Source organism: Spodoptera frugiperda, chromosome 30 (genome assembly GCF_023101765.2).
Source record: "Spodoptera frugiperda isolate SF20-4 chromosome 30, AGI-APGP_CSIRO_Sfru_2.0, whole genome shotgun sequence".
Taxonomy (NCBI): domain Eukaryota; kingdom Metazoa; phylum Arthropoda; class Insecta; order Lepidoptera; family Noctuidae; genus Spodoptera; species Spodoptera frugiperda.
This window is the reverse complement of record NC_064241.1, coordinates 8,040,450-8,056,129: the sequence shown is the minus strand read 5'-3', so window position 1 is coordinate 8,056,129 and position 15,680 is coordinate 8,040,450. Positions and strand designations below refer to the sequence as shown.

General features: G+C 36.2%; 2 protein-coding genes across 2 annotated transcripts in view; one reads left to right on the top strand and one right to left on the bottom strand.

Annotated features, from left to right (window-relative positions):
• LOC126912804 (uncharacterized) overlaps positions 1–15,680 on the bottom strand; it is a 381,241-nt gene that overhangs the window by 311,920 nt on the left and 53,641 nt on the right. The window lies entirely within an intron of this gene.
• LOC118269816 (uncharacterized) lies at positions 10,875–12,785 on the top strand. The gene is made up of 2 exons (XM_035585137.2): positions 10,875–10,945; positions 11,196–12,785. The coding sequence occupies exons 1-2, from the start codon at positions 10,918–10,920 to the stop codon at positions 12,416–12,418; spliced, it is 1,251 nt and encodes a 416-aa protein (XP_035441030.2). The 5' UTR covers positions 10,875–10,917; the 3' UTR covers positions 12,419–12,785.

Genomic DNA, 15,680 nt, shown 5'->3' with positions numbered 1-15,680 from the left:
TTTTTTAAGTTCTTCTTTATAATAGGTCGGTGTACCTTTTGTAATAAAATGTTCATAGAGATTTAATATCCATTCACGGAAGTAAAATATTATTGATCTCCTATAACAGAGACCTAAGTAGGTGGTTGATAGTTAATAAAAATTGAGAAAACAATAAAATTACAGCTCAATAAAAGAGCGAATGTGCCGAGCATAGCTGGCGTGATATTAAATTCCTCCAAAAACATAAAAATGATTTTCGATCGTAAAACTATAATTTACAGACGTAAAAATGCGCTGAGTTATATGTTACTGCAAGTCTGTGATGTGAACTAGGAATATTGCATCGTATGGTGGGTGACGCCGCCTTGGTTATTTCACCCTGATATTTATTGTTGATCGAGCAGTAATCCAAAGGTTGTTTATTTGAATTTCATTTCTACACCAAGCTAAAAATAATAGTTTTTGGTCCTCTTGTGTTGTTAGCTTAGATTTATTCACGTAGGTATCTATAATGGCATGAGTTTACTCCAAAAGCTAAAAAAGTTCTAACGAAATAGTCATTAGGCATGTTTATGGATAGATGTACAGTTTACTGTGGTTTTTTTTTTTTTAAAAAACGTTGCCCCACACTAGGATTTTCTCCTGTGTCGTGGGTGCGTTTACAAACATACAAGTCCACATACACATGACACCCAGACCCGAAACAACAATTTGTGGATCACACAAAGAGTCGCTCCGTGCGGGAATCGAACCCGCTACCCGTTGCGCGGCTGCCAGTTGCCCAGCCACCGCACCAACCGTGCAGTCAAATTGGTTTGGTATAATATTCTGTATTGCATATCTTGCATTGCCAAAACCTACTAAGTTATCCTGACGAAATTAAGGCTAGCTGAGATGTTTACCCAAGATATATTCAATCATATTTGAATCTGCATCAGTCTTGAAGAATATAGGTTATAAATAACACAAAACGTTGGTAGCTTACCTACTCTTCCCGAAGGCGTGATTATAGCATAGGAAACGTCTAACTAAACAGGCGGTGCAGGTAGTGCGCACGATACGACCGACGCGACCGGCTCCCTCGTATTATTGCGTTTGTTCGGGCTCGTGTGCGTTCTGTAAACACGTGTTTTAATCAAGCCTGTTGCTTCGTTTCCGTTTGCTGCGGCCACTCGACGCTCAGCAAAGAAAAACTTTGCATGTGTTTTATTACGACGGATGCGGAACACCCTCAGGGCTTAATTTCGATGGCGACCTGACTAGATTTTAATTGTTTTATTGTATCACAGCGAATATACAAAATACGTTTAGGTTTGTCCTAAAATTGGATTTCTGTTGAAGTTTGTTATTCTTTGTTTCACTTGCTGTTATGGTTTACCCAGCATAGCACATTTAAATTGGATACAGCATACCATGTCTACTTATCTTTTGATACGAAGCCTCAATAAAGTTCTCCTTGTATACCCACTCTCCGATCATCTCCTCCTATGCAGGCCCCAAACATATTATTTTAAAGAACGTTACCATCTCGTTCAAATTTTGTCATATTTTGTCCAGAGAATGTTTATGAATGCTACTTTTATATACCATTACCTCATGCACCCAAATGGGTCATAACGTAGTTTTTGCTGTTGGGCATCGAAGAACTGCCCGCGATGTGTAATCGCGTAGCAGCCGCTTACCCTTGCAGTCAACTGGTAATAAGGGGTGCTCATTCACTAAGTCCATATGGCTATGGCTATTCTTTTGGAAGTTCGTGAGAGATACGCGATTGAAATGTAATAATGAGAGAACATAGGTTTTTACAAACTCACCTCAATAGGTGAGGTCCTACCGCTTTAGCCAAAAGTCGACTCTTCCCTTCCACTATTGTACTAAGTCAAGCGTACGCGTAATAAACAGTTTCACACTTTAAAAAATATACCATTTTCCTATAGTTGAAATTATTACTGAATCAATTAATGCCAATCTGCTTTTGCTCTGACTAACATAATTATATGAAACCAATACATGATTCCACAACAACGCTTAAAAAAATATATATATAAAAAGGACCCATACAATATCTTGAAAATCTGATCAGTACCTATGGTGTCAGTTTTTTTTTTTTACATTTAATGGGTCGACGTTTGGCCGCTATCTCATCTGATGGTAAGTAATGATGCGGCCTACGGTGGAGCACGTCTGCCCAATGAATGCATTGAGGACAAATATACATAGGTACACGATATTATTTGGATAGATAAATAACAGTTATTAATATGACTAATTGTGATTCATATACATAGGTACCTATCTACACTGAACACATTAGTTACGTCAATGGATGTATTGCAATCAATTTACCACGCGATTTTAAATTCTTAGTCATGTTTTGTTTACAGAGCAATGTCGTTCCCCAATCGTGCAATCTTCCCATTGCACGATAATCGAGATGAACAATTTTATTGCGCTCGCGGGCAGAGGGGAGGCTGCGGGAGGGTGGCGGTACATTCGATTAAAGCTCGCTGTACACGGAAATTATCAAACGAAACGCACCGACAACTCAGCGGGCCGTGAGAGCCTCTACATTAATAGTTTTTGTTCCCCAACTCGGTCGTTTCGTCGCAGAAAGGTAAAGTTTGGTCCAGTTCTTTTTTCTTTTATGAACCGTCTATTTCCCGACACCTCTCATTTTGAAACTCTTTCAGTTGTCGCTTATTCAATATTGCGCTCGTTGCATCTACATAATGCCTGCCATACGAACCTTTGTCTATTGTGATTTAAAAATTTGTACCTTCAAAGAATAAGTTTCCTTTCAAGCTCGCTTTAGTGCGCGTATGACTGTCACCTAAAGTTAAATATACTAGGTAGAGGTACTCCATGATAGGTATGTGGTATGTAATTTGTTATATTATATGTGTGTACGTACATTTTTGCACCGAACAGCGACTCCTGCATTTTAAGTTAGTGAATTTTCTACACTTCTTTGACATCTTCATACCTAACTTAAGTATCCAAAATCTAGAAGTAACCAAGTGATTTTTAAAATGCCTTAATGTACTTTGGTCAAAGGTTTAGTATTTAAGCTGCACAGAAACCAACAGCACATTTAGCTCCATACAAACGTACGTCAAAATTCAAATTCAGTTTGTATTGAATGTTTGTTCAGATTTTCCAATCGCACCTCGCGTTAATTTGTTTGTACAAATTTTACCGCACCCGCAAACGATTCGATTAAAATTTAGCTCTATATTCAATCTAACTAACGGACGTGTTGTTAACGCGAGCATGTAAAGTTAACACGCAACACAAAGCCGCTGCGATCACATATTTAAGCAGAGTTAATAGGCGAACATTTAGTGCAGCGTACGCCGCCTACTCCTAGATCCAATGTCCCGATGTTCGAACATGATACATGTACTATCTACATATATAAACTCATCCAATGAAATATGATTGCACGTGGCAAACATGAATAATTGTAACACTGAAACTGAAACATCAATATGCTTAATGAGAGTTGATTAGCACGACTACGTGCAAATTATGTACTCTGACAACGCGCTGTTACAAATTTATGTTGGTACCTACGTCGCATATTGTACCTGGCACACCGACACTAACTATCCAGCTGTTCGCCCAGACAGGCGCAGACTAGTCACAGATATAATTAAACAGCGCTCAGCTCATTAATAACATATTGATACGAGACAGTTTCCCAAATAGCGCTTGTATCGAAGTGAAAACTGACATTTGAAAATTCACGAGCTATTTTACTTCACCAGACAATAAAAAAGTCATGGCCTGTACATTTTTAAGCAGCGAGAGCTTACTGTCAATATTTTTGAGTATAATTGTTATTTCAATATTGGTAATTGGAATGTTTGCACTCCACCCCCACGCGAAACCAGTTGAAAGCATCAACCGGACTATCATTAGCAGGTATTTAGCCTTTCCCCGACTGCGGTTATCAGTCAATTTGTCGAGTGCATTTCCATCTGTGTCCACTCACCGATCCAAATATGCCCTATTAATTATTTATGAAATTAATACGATTGGCAAAAACAACATACGTGTATGTTTGTGAGGAGCGGGCGGCGGTGCGTGCACATGATGCGTCTTTTATTCGATTATTGGTGCAGTGATTAGCGACGAGCCAGCGACGTATAATTTATTCTAAACCGCCGTAATTCTAAACAAGCGAGGGCTGTGGCATTCTCAGTAATTATTTATGAACAACTCCGGTTTCCATTGCGTAACGGATATATATTTTTTGCAGCACAAGCCTGTACAGCATCGTTTCAAATGGTGAGAATATCTTTAAAACAAACTATTAAGATAAAATACATATAATGAATATTTTAATGGGTTCTGATAAGAACCGGTCTTCAAATTAGAAGTTCAGGTTTTTATATGTCAAGTGTAAATACATTTACTTAATAGTTTTGACTATACGATACTTTAAATGTATATTATTCAAATGTTTATTTTTTAATTTTAATGATTCCACCCGATACTGACCTTTTATTAGTTGAACATTTGTTACACAATGTAAACCACTGAGTTTGTTATACACACAGTAGATGTTTCAGGTAGACTAACTTATAAAAGTCGATTTGAACAGGGTTAAATATTTTATTAAACATTTATCGATCGCACATTTAACGGACAAATAAAATAAGAACACCTCTCAGTTTCATCATGAAAAAAGTTTCAAATCCTTAAATCATTCTAAACTTTTATTTAACTGGACCTTTATTTCATAGACTGGTGTAAAATACTCGCACTATTTAAAAATACTCATGAACATTGAACATACGTTTGTTATCTGGTCACAAGTACCAAATAACTGTAGAAGACATACAGGTAAATACCCTCCATAAGACTCCCAGACTCATTTCAAGTCTAGAGTCCAAGATGTTAATAAAAATACGTTAAATTCACATTTTACGTGTGTCGAGGTATTAAAATTATAGTTAGGTTCCGTACGACTGATTCACTGAGTTTAGTGTAGTCATATCTCAGGCGAGTTCATCACATATGCATATTATGACATAACTGGAGGGGTTTTATTGCCACACGGACATACGTGAGACGTGGCCAAGGATTCGGGCGGCCGCACATCCCGCGTCTGCGATATTATGCGCCTAAGCAAGTACTTTAATATAACCACCTTTATGACACTCCACAGCAACTAGGTGCCATTAATTTTGCATTTAACTTGCAGAAATAAAAATTCAAAAGAATATGGGTATTTTCGGCTTGACTGTGTCCTTAATGGAACGGTTTGTGTTTCAAGCAATTTTGAATTGATGCAAATATTGCTCACTGGTTTATTATGCTTTTTATAATAATATGTAGATACGCTACTATACTGTGCTTTAACGTTTGTAAATCTTAAAATGCTTCCTTATTAAATAATAGTGTCGACATTTGTCAATTAAAAATCGCCGTATACATACTATCAAACACAGCCAGTTCCCAAATTAACGAAGCAGGAAAACGTTAAAGGATGTCGATTTGAATGTACAAATACACACGTATGCTTAATATAAAGAACTGAGCTTAAACCGGTATAGACGCGTTCCCCTCGTGCTACAAAGTTGGTGTTCCGATTGCGTAACTTTTTAATTTTTTGCATTCACAAAAGAAATTTCCTGACAAAGAGAACCGATTAAAATTTTGACGCAATGAGCGTGTTGGTTGGTCGTGGAACAAGAAATTAGCTGCCAATTGCATCGAACACACTATTATAAGTTGGGCCATTGTTTTACTGTTTTTAGAACTCGTTTGAAGTTATATTAACTTGAATACATTAACGGTACCGTTAGCCCGTACAGTTGTCGGTATGTTTGCGGTTTCTCATATTTGTGAGATAATCGGCAGATAGATCATGTAGGTGTATACCTAATGTTGAATGCACATTTTAAGAAAGTTGATATCATTAGTAGGTAAAAGTTTATCTACATTCTAACTTAAGAGCTGGTTTTTGATAACTGTATCATATGGGTATGGCATAAAATTTAAGTCTTTTGGCACCGTTAGTACCATGGATGCATCGTGTTTTTGAATTGGCTTCTAAAAAGTGAAGGGAACAAATCCCAGATTGATTTGTAAAATTAAAACGGTACCGAAGCGGTATGGGTTCGCTGTTGTGTGTACAGAAGTGGACGGGCTCACAAACATATTAGTATACGTGGGTAATGCCTAGTCAAACTGTCCCAGGGGCGTGCGTGATTGTGCGGGCGTCCTCGGGATCTCTAGTGTCCACTACGCAGCGTCATCGCCCCGTTGCATAACCATGGACTCAGACTTCCATCATTTTATTTATTTGTATTTGTACAGCTGTTTTTAGTTTTACAATATTTATTTTATTTTTTCATAGTTTTTAATACTAGGACTGGATGGACTGCCTCTATGGTAGAGTACTCGTTGGTATGATTGCTACGGTTCTGGATTCAATGCCAGATATTTTTATTTTGATTTTCAAAAAATCTCAGTTTTTTCCTTTAGCGCAGAGTTAGGATTTATGGTGAGGTGTATGATCAATTCGCTCCCTTTTAGGACTTACCAATTAGTAATAAAAATTAGGTGTTACAAATAGGTACGTGCACTTCTTTGGGGTAAAAACGTGTGCTGCTTCCTTTGTTATCTCTTTGTTTCCATAGTTCTTAATGTCAAGACTTTAATTGTTCGTTTTGTCTATCTACACGAGATTAGTGCCTCCGTAAAATGGTTCGATGACCTTGTTTTTGCACAGGTGCTCACAAAACTGGTAGGTTAATAATAAAAAATAATTATAATAGTAGAGTTTACATTAGTGTTTCTATTTATAACTGGCTTTGCAAAACCGATGTTTACTTAATGATTATTTTATGATGATCGATCAACCGGATGACCTTTTGGAAGATTTTAACTAAGTACTTATGTATCCAGCAAGCTATAACCTCATTTAACCTACCTACTTACCTTTAGATAGTGTGTATGTAGGTATAGTACGGTACATTAGATAAAACATCTTTGATTAAGTGTAATAAATAATTAGCGCTATAAAAGTTACTTCTAAATATAATGTCTGTAATAAATACAGATTACATGCTCATACAAGTCATTAAACTGTCTCTCATTTCCGGCAAACGGTGTTTAAATAGCTTTTACTATTCATTTGGTAATTCAATAAAATTAATTGATTAACACATTAGAATTATCATTTAAAACAGTTACATACAACACCCGTATGTTCTTACTAGTTTAGGTGTACTGTTTAGGTGCATGCCTATGTCGACTAGCCTACAAAAAGGTAGACAGAGGTGCACGTATTAAATGTATTGCCCACTTTTTACTAATTGTATAAAAGTAATACGTGCAAGCGTTTTTTATTGTACGTTTACTCAGTTTGTTTTATACATAGAATAGATTTAAAACATAATGTATAATTGTTGGTTTTCCCTAATAAAGTATAATAAAAATATCACGAGTCATGTCGGCAAGTGTGTGATGATAGCAGATTCAAACAGTTTCGTCATAACCCCTACTCTTCCCGCGAGTCAAAGCTAACTAATGAACAACACCGTAACATGACGTCACGCCTTTTTATCCCCGAAGGGGTAGGTAGAGGTGCACATTATGGCATAGTGGACAACACATTTGACAGAAACAATATAGGTTCAACTCTACAGGATCTGAAACTATAAGATAATACTTGAGATACTAGAGTTGAACATAGTAAAGACTTATAATATTGTTTCTAGGTAGCATCCAAATATTGTAAACCTAGTAACATTGGAAACGATTCGATACGTTTCACGGCTCCGTAGAATGCGCTACATAACGGCGCATACGAGATTTCGACTTGGACAAATTCTAGCTAAGTAGGTAATCGACAAAAGTGGTTCTATATGCGAATCTATGAATGGCGGTAACTGCGAACGAACATAAAAATGCACGTGTTTACCGACCCCGCAGGCCAATATCCAACAGACTGATTGCTTCTTTACTGTTACACGATAAAAATTTTATTAGATGCTCATAAAATGTACTCTGACGACTCGCGAGACCCAGTAGCCAATATATTTGAAACTACCCTGTAACCGACCTTTATAAAACTTAAGACTTAAATATGTGTGCTCCGAACAGCCGTAACATCCGCCAGTTTCATTATCGACATCAAATTAGAAAAACCTTTAAAAATATATAGCTATGTTTGCTGAAGAAATATTGTACAAAAAGCAATGTATGAAAAATAGTGCTGCGCTCTTCTAATTTAGTTCTATTTGCATTCAGTATAATTTAACAAATTCCTAAAAAAGTGAAAAAAATCACGGCCGGTTGGGCGGCCCGTCGAACCGTTCAAATCGTTTAGTAAACACCGAATAGGTCGTGTACAAGTGTGGTACAACGATTTTAATCGAATGGAAACGGAACAAAGTGAAAATGTACACCTCAATTATTCCAACAGTCGCTTGTGGACAAATATTCATAGGACCACGTGGCCACGGCTAACGTGCACAATGTGAACAAGGTTTTGATACAATTGTTAATCACCCTGTAAAATTGTTTGCAAGGATACTTCTCTGCGTTTTATTTTATGTCACAACATTGGTATATGTTTTATGGATAGTTGTGCATTGCGTAGTTTAAGTTTTCAAAACAGCATGATTTTATTAATATGCTTAAATAAGTCTACAAAATGATATATCCATCTCAAAATTGTTATTCTTGCTTCCACCGGTCATAAAAGAAATATAGAAGAAATACAGTACTTACTATTTCTCCATGTTTTAATGCTAAAAACTGTGCCATTCGCTTACGTAATCGACATTTTCTGTTCATTCCCTTAAAACATATTCCTATAGACAAGTTTGATGAATACGTTAATTTAACAGCCCCTATTCACCATTTCCATTCACAAATTCTATTAGCTCATGACTTATAACGAGACAATTTGTCAACTGATCGAGAGATCTTCATAACAGGGTGCATACTTCAATGACAAATTACTTCGAGGTACTAAGTACTTCAATATAAACTCATTTCACTTACACGCGATCATAGCACCCAAGTAATACAGATGTTTGTATAGAATATAGCCTTCTACATAGCCTTATTAGGTGGCTATTGTAACTTACAGCGAGAAACGCTCGCAATTAAATTAGACGGCTGTTGAAATTGAAAAAGTTAATGGATTTCTAATAGAATTTTTTATACCTCCATCATCCTGGGGAGTTAAGAATTTTTCTTTTAATCGTCCTATTTGTTGTACATTGTTTATAAGGGTGTTATGTTACGTAAAATCAGGCTAAGTATCTGATATAGGTAATTAGGCATAGTTGTGACCTTAATACGTTATGGCTTATTGCATTCTAATATTTATGTGATTCACACCACCTAGTTTGAATATATGACAAAATCTACTTACGTATTTTTGTCGGCCCTGTTGATTCCTATTATACTTAATCCTCAAGATAAAAAAATAAATATTCAACTGAATGTAGTTGATAAAATTATCAGTTCTATGTATTGTACCTACCTAATCGGCTACTTATTACTCGACAGTAGGAAGGGTATTGTTAAATCATCTAAAATGATTGTATTTGCATAAAACTCGACTTTACGACAGACTATCGATATGTCTGCATTGCATCCAATCTACTACTCATTTGTGGTATCTAAATGCCTAACCAAACAAGTTATCACATCCTGTGTACTGACATTTAGTGCTTGCGTGGGCTGGCTAGAACCACATATTTCTCGGCCGTGCCATCCTAAATTCTTTGTTACCTATAATGCTAATTTGTGTCGCCCGTTAATAACCCGTCTGTTATTGGTTAGATCTCATAAAAGAAGTCAATAAAACGTAAAGCTTTGGTCCGTGGCGTTTGGCCTCTGTTCGAGTCTCCCGCAATAAAATACAAATAGAGTCGATTGAAATGCAGGACGAACCGGGCTGTTTACTTCATGCCGAAGCCGACTCGCTGTCGTCCAAGGCAACGATAACTAAGATTGCTTTTTTTCCAGTTTTCAATCGCTTGTAAATTGTTATAGTGCAAATTAAAACTTCCATTAACTTGCCGTTTTCATGGAAATACTTTTCGATTGAGGTTCTTATGCAAATATTTCTAACTGCGTACATAAATCTACTTATATAGTGTACTTAGGTATCTGTAATTGATTATTAGTCATTATATTATTTTAAACTAGGTTCTACCAGCGGTCCCGTAGGATAAAAGTATCTTATGTGTTATTTCAGACCATAACCTACCCCTATACCAAATGTCATCCCGATCCCTTCTACCATTTGACGTGAGTAACAAATATACACATTATACACACAAACACAGAAACATTCGCATTTAAAATCCCCAGCGCTGCGTTCCGCACTATGCGTGTGCCCTGAGCAGTTTACGCTAATTTGGGCTAACCATCGGCCTTTTTATAATGGGGTGAAATCATCCAGTATCTTTTCAGTGTTCGTCCTTCGCTACTCCGAGCGAACAATGGCCCTATATGCATTTGGTAGTTTACCAAGTTTCATCGTAATCGGACCAGTAGATCTTGCGTGATGCTTGAACAAACAGACAGACAGACAGACAAAAATGTTTCAATCACATTTTTTGTTTCAGTGTCTAAGTAGTAACATTACTATTTTTTTTTTATATTTTCAATGATCAGAATTTAGACAGTTTTATTATATGTAAAATAGGAACATATAGACGAGTTCAACAAAAAAAATACTAATTAAAAAATAATATACCATCCATAGCGATTTAATGTCCGAGTAGTACTCTGCGTGTGTCGAGATTGAGTGATATTTAGATGAAAACCTTCACGCCTATCAATTACCCCTTAATTAAGTCGGAAGAGGTATTAATGCGATAACAGTTAATTAATAAGCAATCAAGCACAATTGAGCCAATAATAAACCAGTATTCCATTCAGTGGTAGTCTGGCAGAATGGCGATTAACATGGGGCTCACGCTGTGTAAGGTCACAATATAGTTATCTTGTATTCATTACAATACATTCATCACAGGTCTGGAATAGATGTTCCTATACTTTTGCCTGATTACCTTATCGTAAGACCGTTTCCCTTAGTATCTAATTTATTTTATGTATTACCAAATACAATTTTGTAAATCAAAGTCTTCTAAATCCTGTAATACCTGTATGGTGATTTGACTGTTTACTTTGTAGCAAAATAATTAAAAAACAGTTTTTTGTTTCCATTTCAGATCATCTCTTATTTCTTGTGTCAGCAGTTTACTGGACCCTATCACAGGAACAAGATATGAGTTCGGAAAATATTAATGAAATTCTGGATAGGTTAATACAACAGACCAAACCAAATGAAAGTGGTATTGTACCAGATATAGTGGACACTGTCAATCCTAGCGTTGAAACACCGCCAGGCAATGAGTCAAATATTTATTATTTTAAAACATTTATGGCACCACGAATTAATTTCAAGTCAAATGGTGAAATAATACAAGGTTCCCAAGAGTCAAATATAAGTAGTCTTGAAGCCGCAGAAGGTACCGAACTGACTACAGGAGAAGAATCTTCACGACACACAAGCAAAGTAGTAACCAAATCTTTCATTGAAATTGAACATCAGAAACAAACTATGCCGAGACAACTATATGGAGGTAACACAGAAGTGAAATCTGGAAACGGGAATACCACGTCAATAGAACATTCAATAAAGAAAGAATTTATGTTAGATTTAAATGCAGCCAACCACAATAGGAAAAGTCAACAAAATGATCATTTCAACTTGTTACATCAATACCCTGAGATCATCATTGACCATGTGACCTACGACGACGATGAACAAACTAATGATAGCAAGCCAGTCACCCCTACAGTTAATACCCAGCATGTACAAGAAATCCCTCCAAAACTTACTTTAAGAACGCGACATAGCAACTCAGACGAAAATATTGAAACCCCTATACGCGATCCGACGGAACATTCTGGTACAAATCATTATTTAACACCCGAAATTAAACACTTAATCGATACCATTATACAAAAAAAGGTAACGCATGATAATCTTTTTAGACAAGATACGGAGAGCGAGACCCGTAAACAAAGCAAACTTCTGGAAAAGATACTACAAAAGCTGCCTGAAATGAAATTAATGGGTAATAATGGTAAAGAAAACTACTTACGTCAGCGAGAACTTGCCCACCCTCCAGAAATTGATACATTGTCACATTTTGGTCACCCAGCAGATAGTTTAGTGCATAGAAATGTAGGTAATCATTTTAGAAAACCATATTTGCATGCACCGCATATGATTAATAAATGGGAAATACACAGCCGCTTGTTGAAGACATTGTTGCGAACGTGTAGACCTAATGGCCTTAACCATGTTCGACTCATAGCTGAACTGATTGACAGGATTATATCCAACATCGACTACAGATCTGCATGCTACGATTTATTTAAGTAATAAAGAAGTGTTAACAGGACAGTGTGTTTGTAATTATAATTTCGGTGCCTAAATTCCGTTTGTTTATAATCAGTCACCGGCAGCTAGTTAGCGAAGTTGCGACTCGGAAACACAAAGAAGCTATCCGCAATTCGTAGTCTAACTAGTGAACAGCGTGCAAACACGATCAAACCGAAGTCCAAACTGCGCTCAAAGATCTAGTTAGCTGCGGGGATGATCCACTGTTCATTGCCATGTTTGTTATTTGCTGACGTGGTTAAGAACAGTGTATCTGGCAATGAGTGCACAACACTACTGCTGAAGGAGGTGTAAATCTCTTGTTTATTGTGTAGATATCTGATCCCTGAGGATCTAATGAAATCTAAATGTTTACTGATGGGTTTCGCTAGTCGTCGAAAGCAAGACGCCATTTTTGTATAGTTTCTTTTTAAACTTTGCAGTATGTAGAGCTGCGAGAACTATAGGTAAGTATATGCTAAGTAAAATCTATTTATGCCTTTGTTGTTTTTATTTCTGGGGGTATTTTATGTAGAAATCATAAAATACTACATATACGAATTTTAGTATTACTCGTATTTCTTATTATCCGAGGTAAAAATGAAACACTTAGATGCTAACAAAAATCAAAACATAATGATTCTGTTATTTGAAACTTGTAAAATATTTAATACCCACGTATTCGAACGAAGTTAAATTAAACGAGGTAGATTTTTTGCCCGCACGTGTATCGTTCCCGGAGGTGTGCGGGGGAATGCATTAATTTTTCACAGCTGGCTGTTAGCAGCACATTATAACAAGACAACTTCACACTCGGCGCGGGGGGGGGGGGAGTAATCCTTGAGCGTATTTTCACGGCGCGTGTTAATCTCCGTGAGGGGCTTTCAATAGCGTTTCGCATATAGAAAAGTTTGGGCGAAAATGTTTCCAACTCCTCACCGGCGTTCGACGAAGTTGTATGTTAATGTGTTTCCCCTTTGTATCGGGACTGTCTGCTTGTTAAACATTATGAACCTTTGTGTTTAATATTTTAGGTGAGTATAGGAAAATATGAAGCGATTTATTTGTTTGTTGTTTTTATTCTCTTTTTCAGTTTTATTAAAAGTATTATGTATTTTTAGATGCGTGTGTAATTTAAATTAATTACTTCAATGTTTTGTATCTTTGCATCCCGTAATCAACTAAAGTAGGAAAGTAAGTAAGTTTCTGCTTTAACACATTGAACGCCGCGGTGGTCACCGGGTGACCGACGTTAGCGGAGGATTTTCCTTCAACAGTTTTCAGTTGGCAGTCAAAGACTTAAAGAAGTTCTATATTCCGATATTTTTCTAAATAAGAAAATGTTTCTTATTTTGTATTGAATTATATAGGTATTAAAGTTTATTAATTACTCTTTTATAATTTGTCCGTCCACAAACGCAGCAATTCCACGTCCCCGTCGTTCATAAAGCGATACATTCAAGTTGGCTGTTTATGTTGTCTAAACTGGTTTTGATTCAACATGAAAAATATAGCGCTGCGTACAAACGCGCCGGCAGGTTTTCCATTAGACCGCTGAGTTAGTCTTATAATGAACTGCAATAATCCCGGCTAGAGGCTAGAACAAAGTAAATATTTCCCAGCGTGTGTAGCTTTTAAGAAACTTATACAAATCCAATTTATTTTCCATTTCCTCACTTCATGAAAACTTAAATATGCTCGCAAGGTAAACCACTCTGCGAGCAATCCTTTGATCGAGCTTATCTCTTTATGCAAAACTCTATCAAAATTTGATGCCTCAAATACTAAACTTCACTTTTATATGATACTTGGAAACTTGTTTATTATAACTTTGAAAACAACTTTTAATTTGCAATGTTAGACGACTTTTACCTACTCCAGACCTCAGAAAGTCGATCGATTTTTACGTGAACGTAAGTCAGCCCGAGGTCCCGCACCAACGTAAATACAAAACTGTTCATTAATTATAATCGAACTCGTAACTTGAGCTTTTGTTAAAGAAGACAAGAGTCCGAGATAAGGCAAATTGTTCTAGCTTATCTTTTCCATAAGAAATGCTAAAATAGAGTTCGGTACAGGCGGGCTTAATAAGAATTCAAACGACAGAGCAGGTTACAGAGGCGCTCAACTTAATCCGGATAAGCGAACTGAATCGGGAAGACATCATTTCATTACCCACTATCGCATCCGTTCAAACAAAAAGCATATTCTGTATAATGCAGTACGTACCGGTAGGTACCTGCTTGTTTAACGTACCTGACTTTTTACGTTTGTTATTCAACGTCGGCAATATGTGTTTATTCTATAAAATATCAAATATTTTAGTATCTGGACCTATTAAAACCAGAGTTTTAAGTGAGATTTCAAATTAAAGCTGAAAGAATTGTGCTTTTTATACTGGACTATCGAAGAAATGAATCGTCATGGAGGAATATATCTATTAATAATATAGTTCCTTATTACCCCCATAACATTGACGAAGTCTCATACACATATCTTTTCAATCTACATGACTTTATTCTGATTGTATCAATCCAGGGACGTCACGCTGCAAAAGGATCATAAATCATAACATAGAAAATGGAAATAATTCAAACGAAACGTTTTAGTAAAAATGAGATTGAAGGAAACAGTGTAACCTCATAAGAATATAGCGCGATCCGCAAATATCCATATCTACCTATTTGTATAAATGCGGGTGCATACCTACCTACATACAAACATGTCTACGTAGACTAACACAAGACGATAATTTTGCAAAAAGACTGCAGTACGTAGCATTATTCTTACTACTTCATTGGCTACAACTTTAGAAAATGTGCCGTGTATTGTTGCACTTGTGCTTCGTGATGACTAAAAAATATTGCTAAAGTACAGCTATTTTTTTTTTTCAATACATTTTTTTAAATCTTATGGTCTTCTAACTAGTTCTGGCCTAATCATTTATCTGAAGCTATATACTTTAATGATTTACTAATAAGGTAGACGACTAATTTTTATTTTAATGTTCGTCTTATAGATTATTTTAAAAATATAGACACGTATACGGAAACCAATATTTTCGAAGATATTATATCGATTTGAAATATCACGTGACGTCACTTCTAAGTACATTTTATACGTAGAAATGACGTATTTGCTCTCACTCCTAAACTTTGATTCGTTTTATCTTAAGTATTGATAAAATAAAAAAATACATGTCTAATATTTATTCATTACCTAACTGACGGAGTAAATAGATTTTTTATTTTCATACCCCATCATC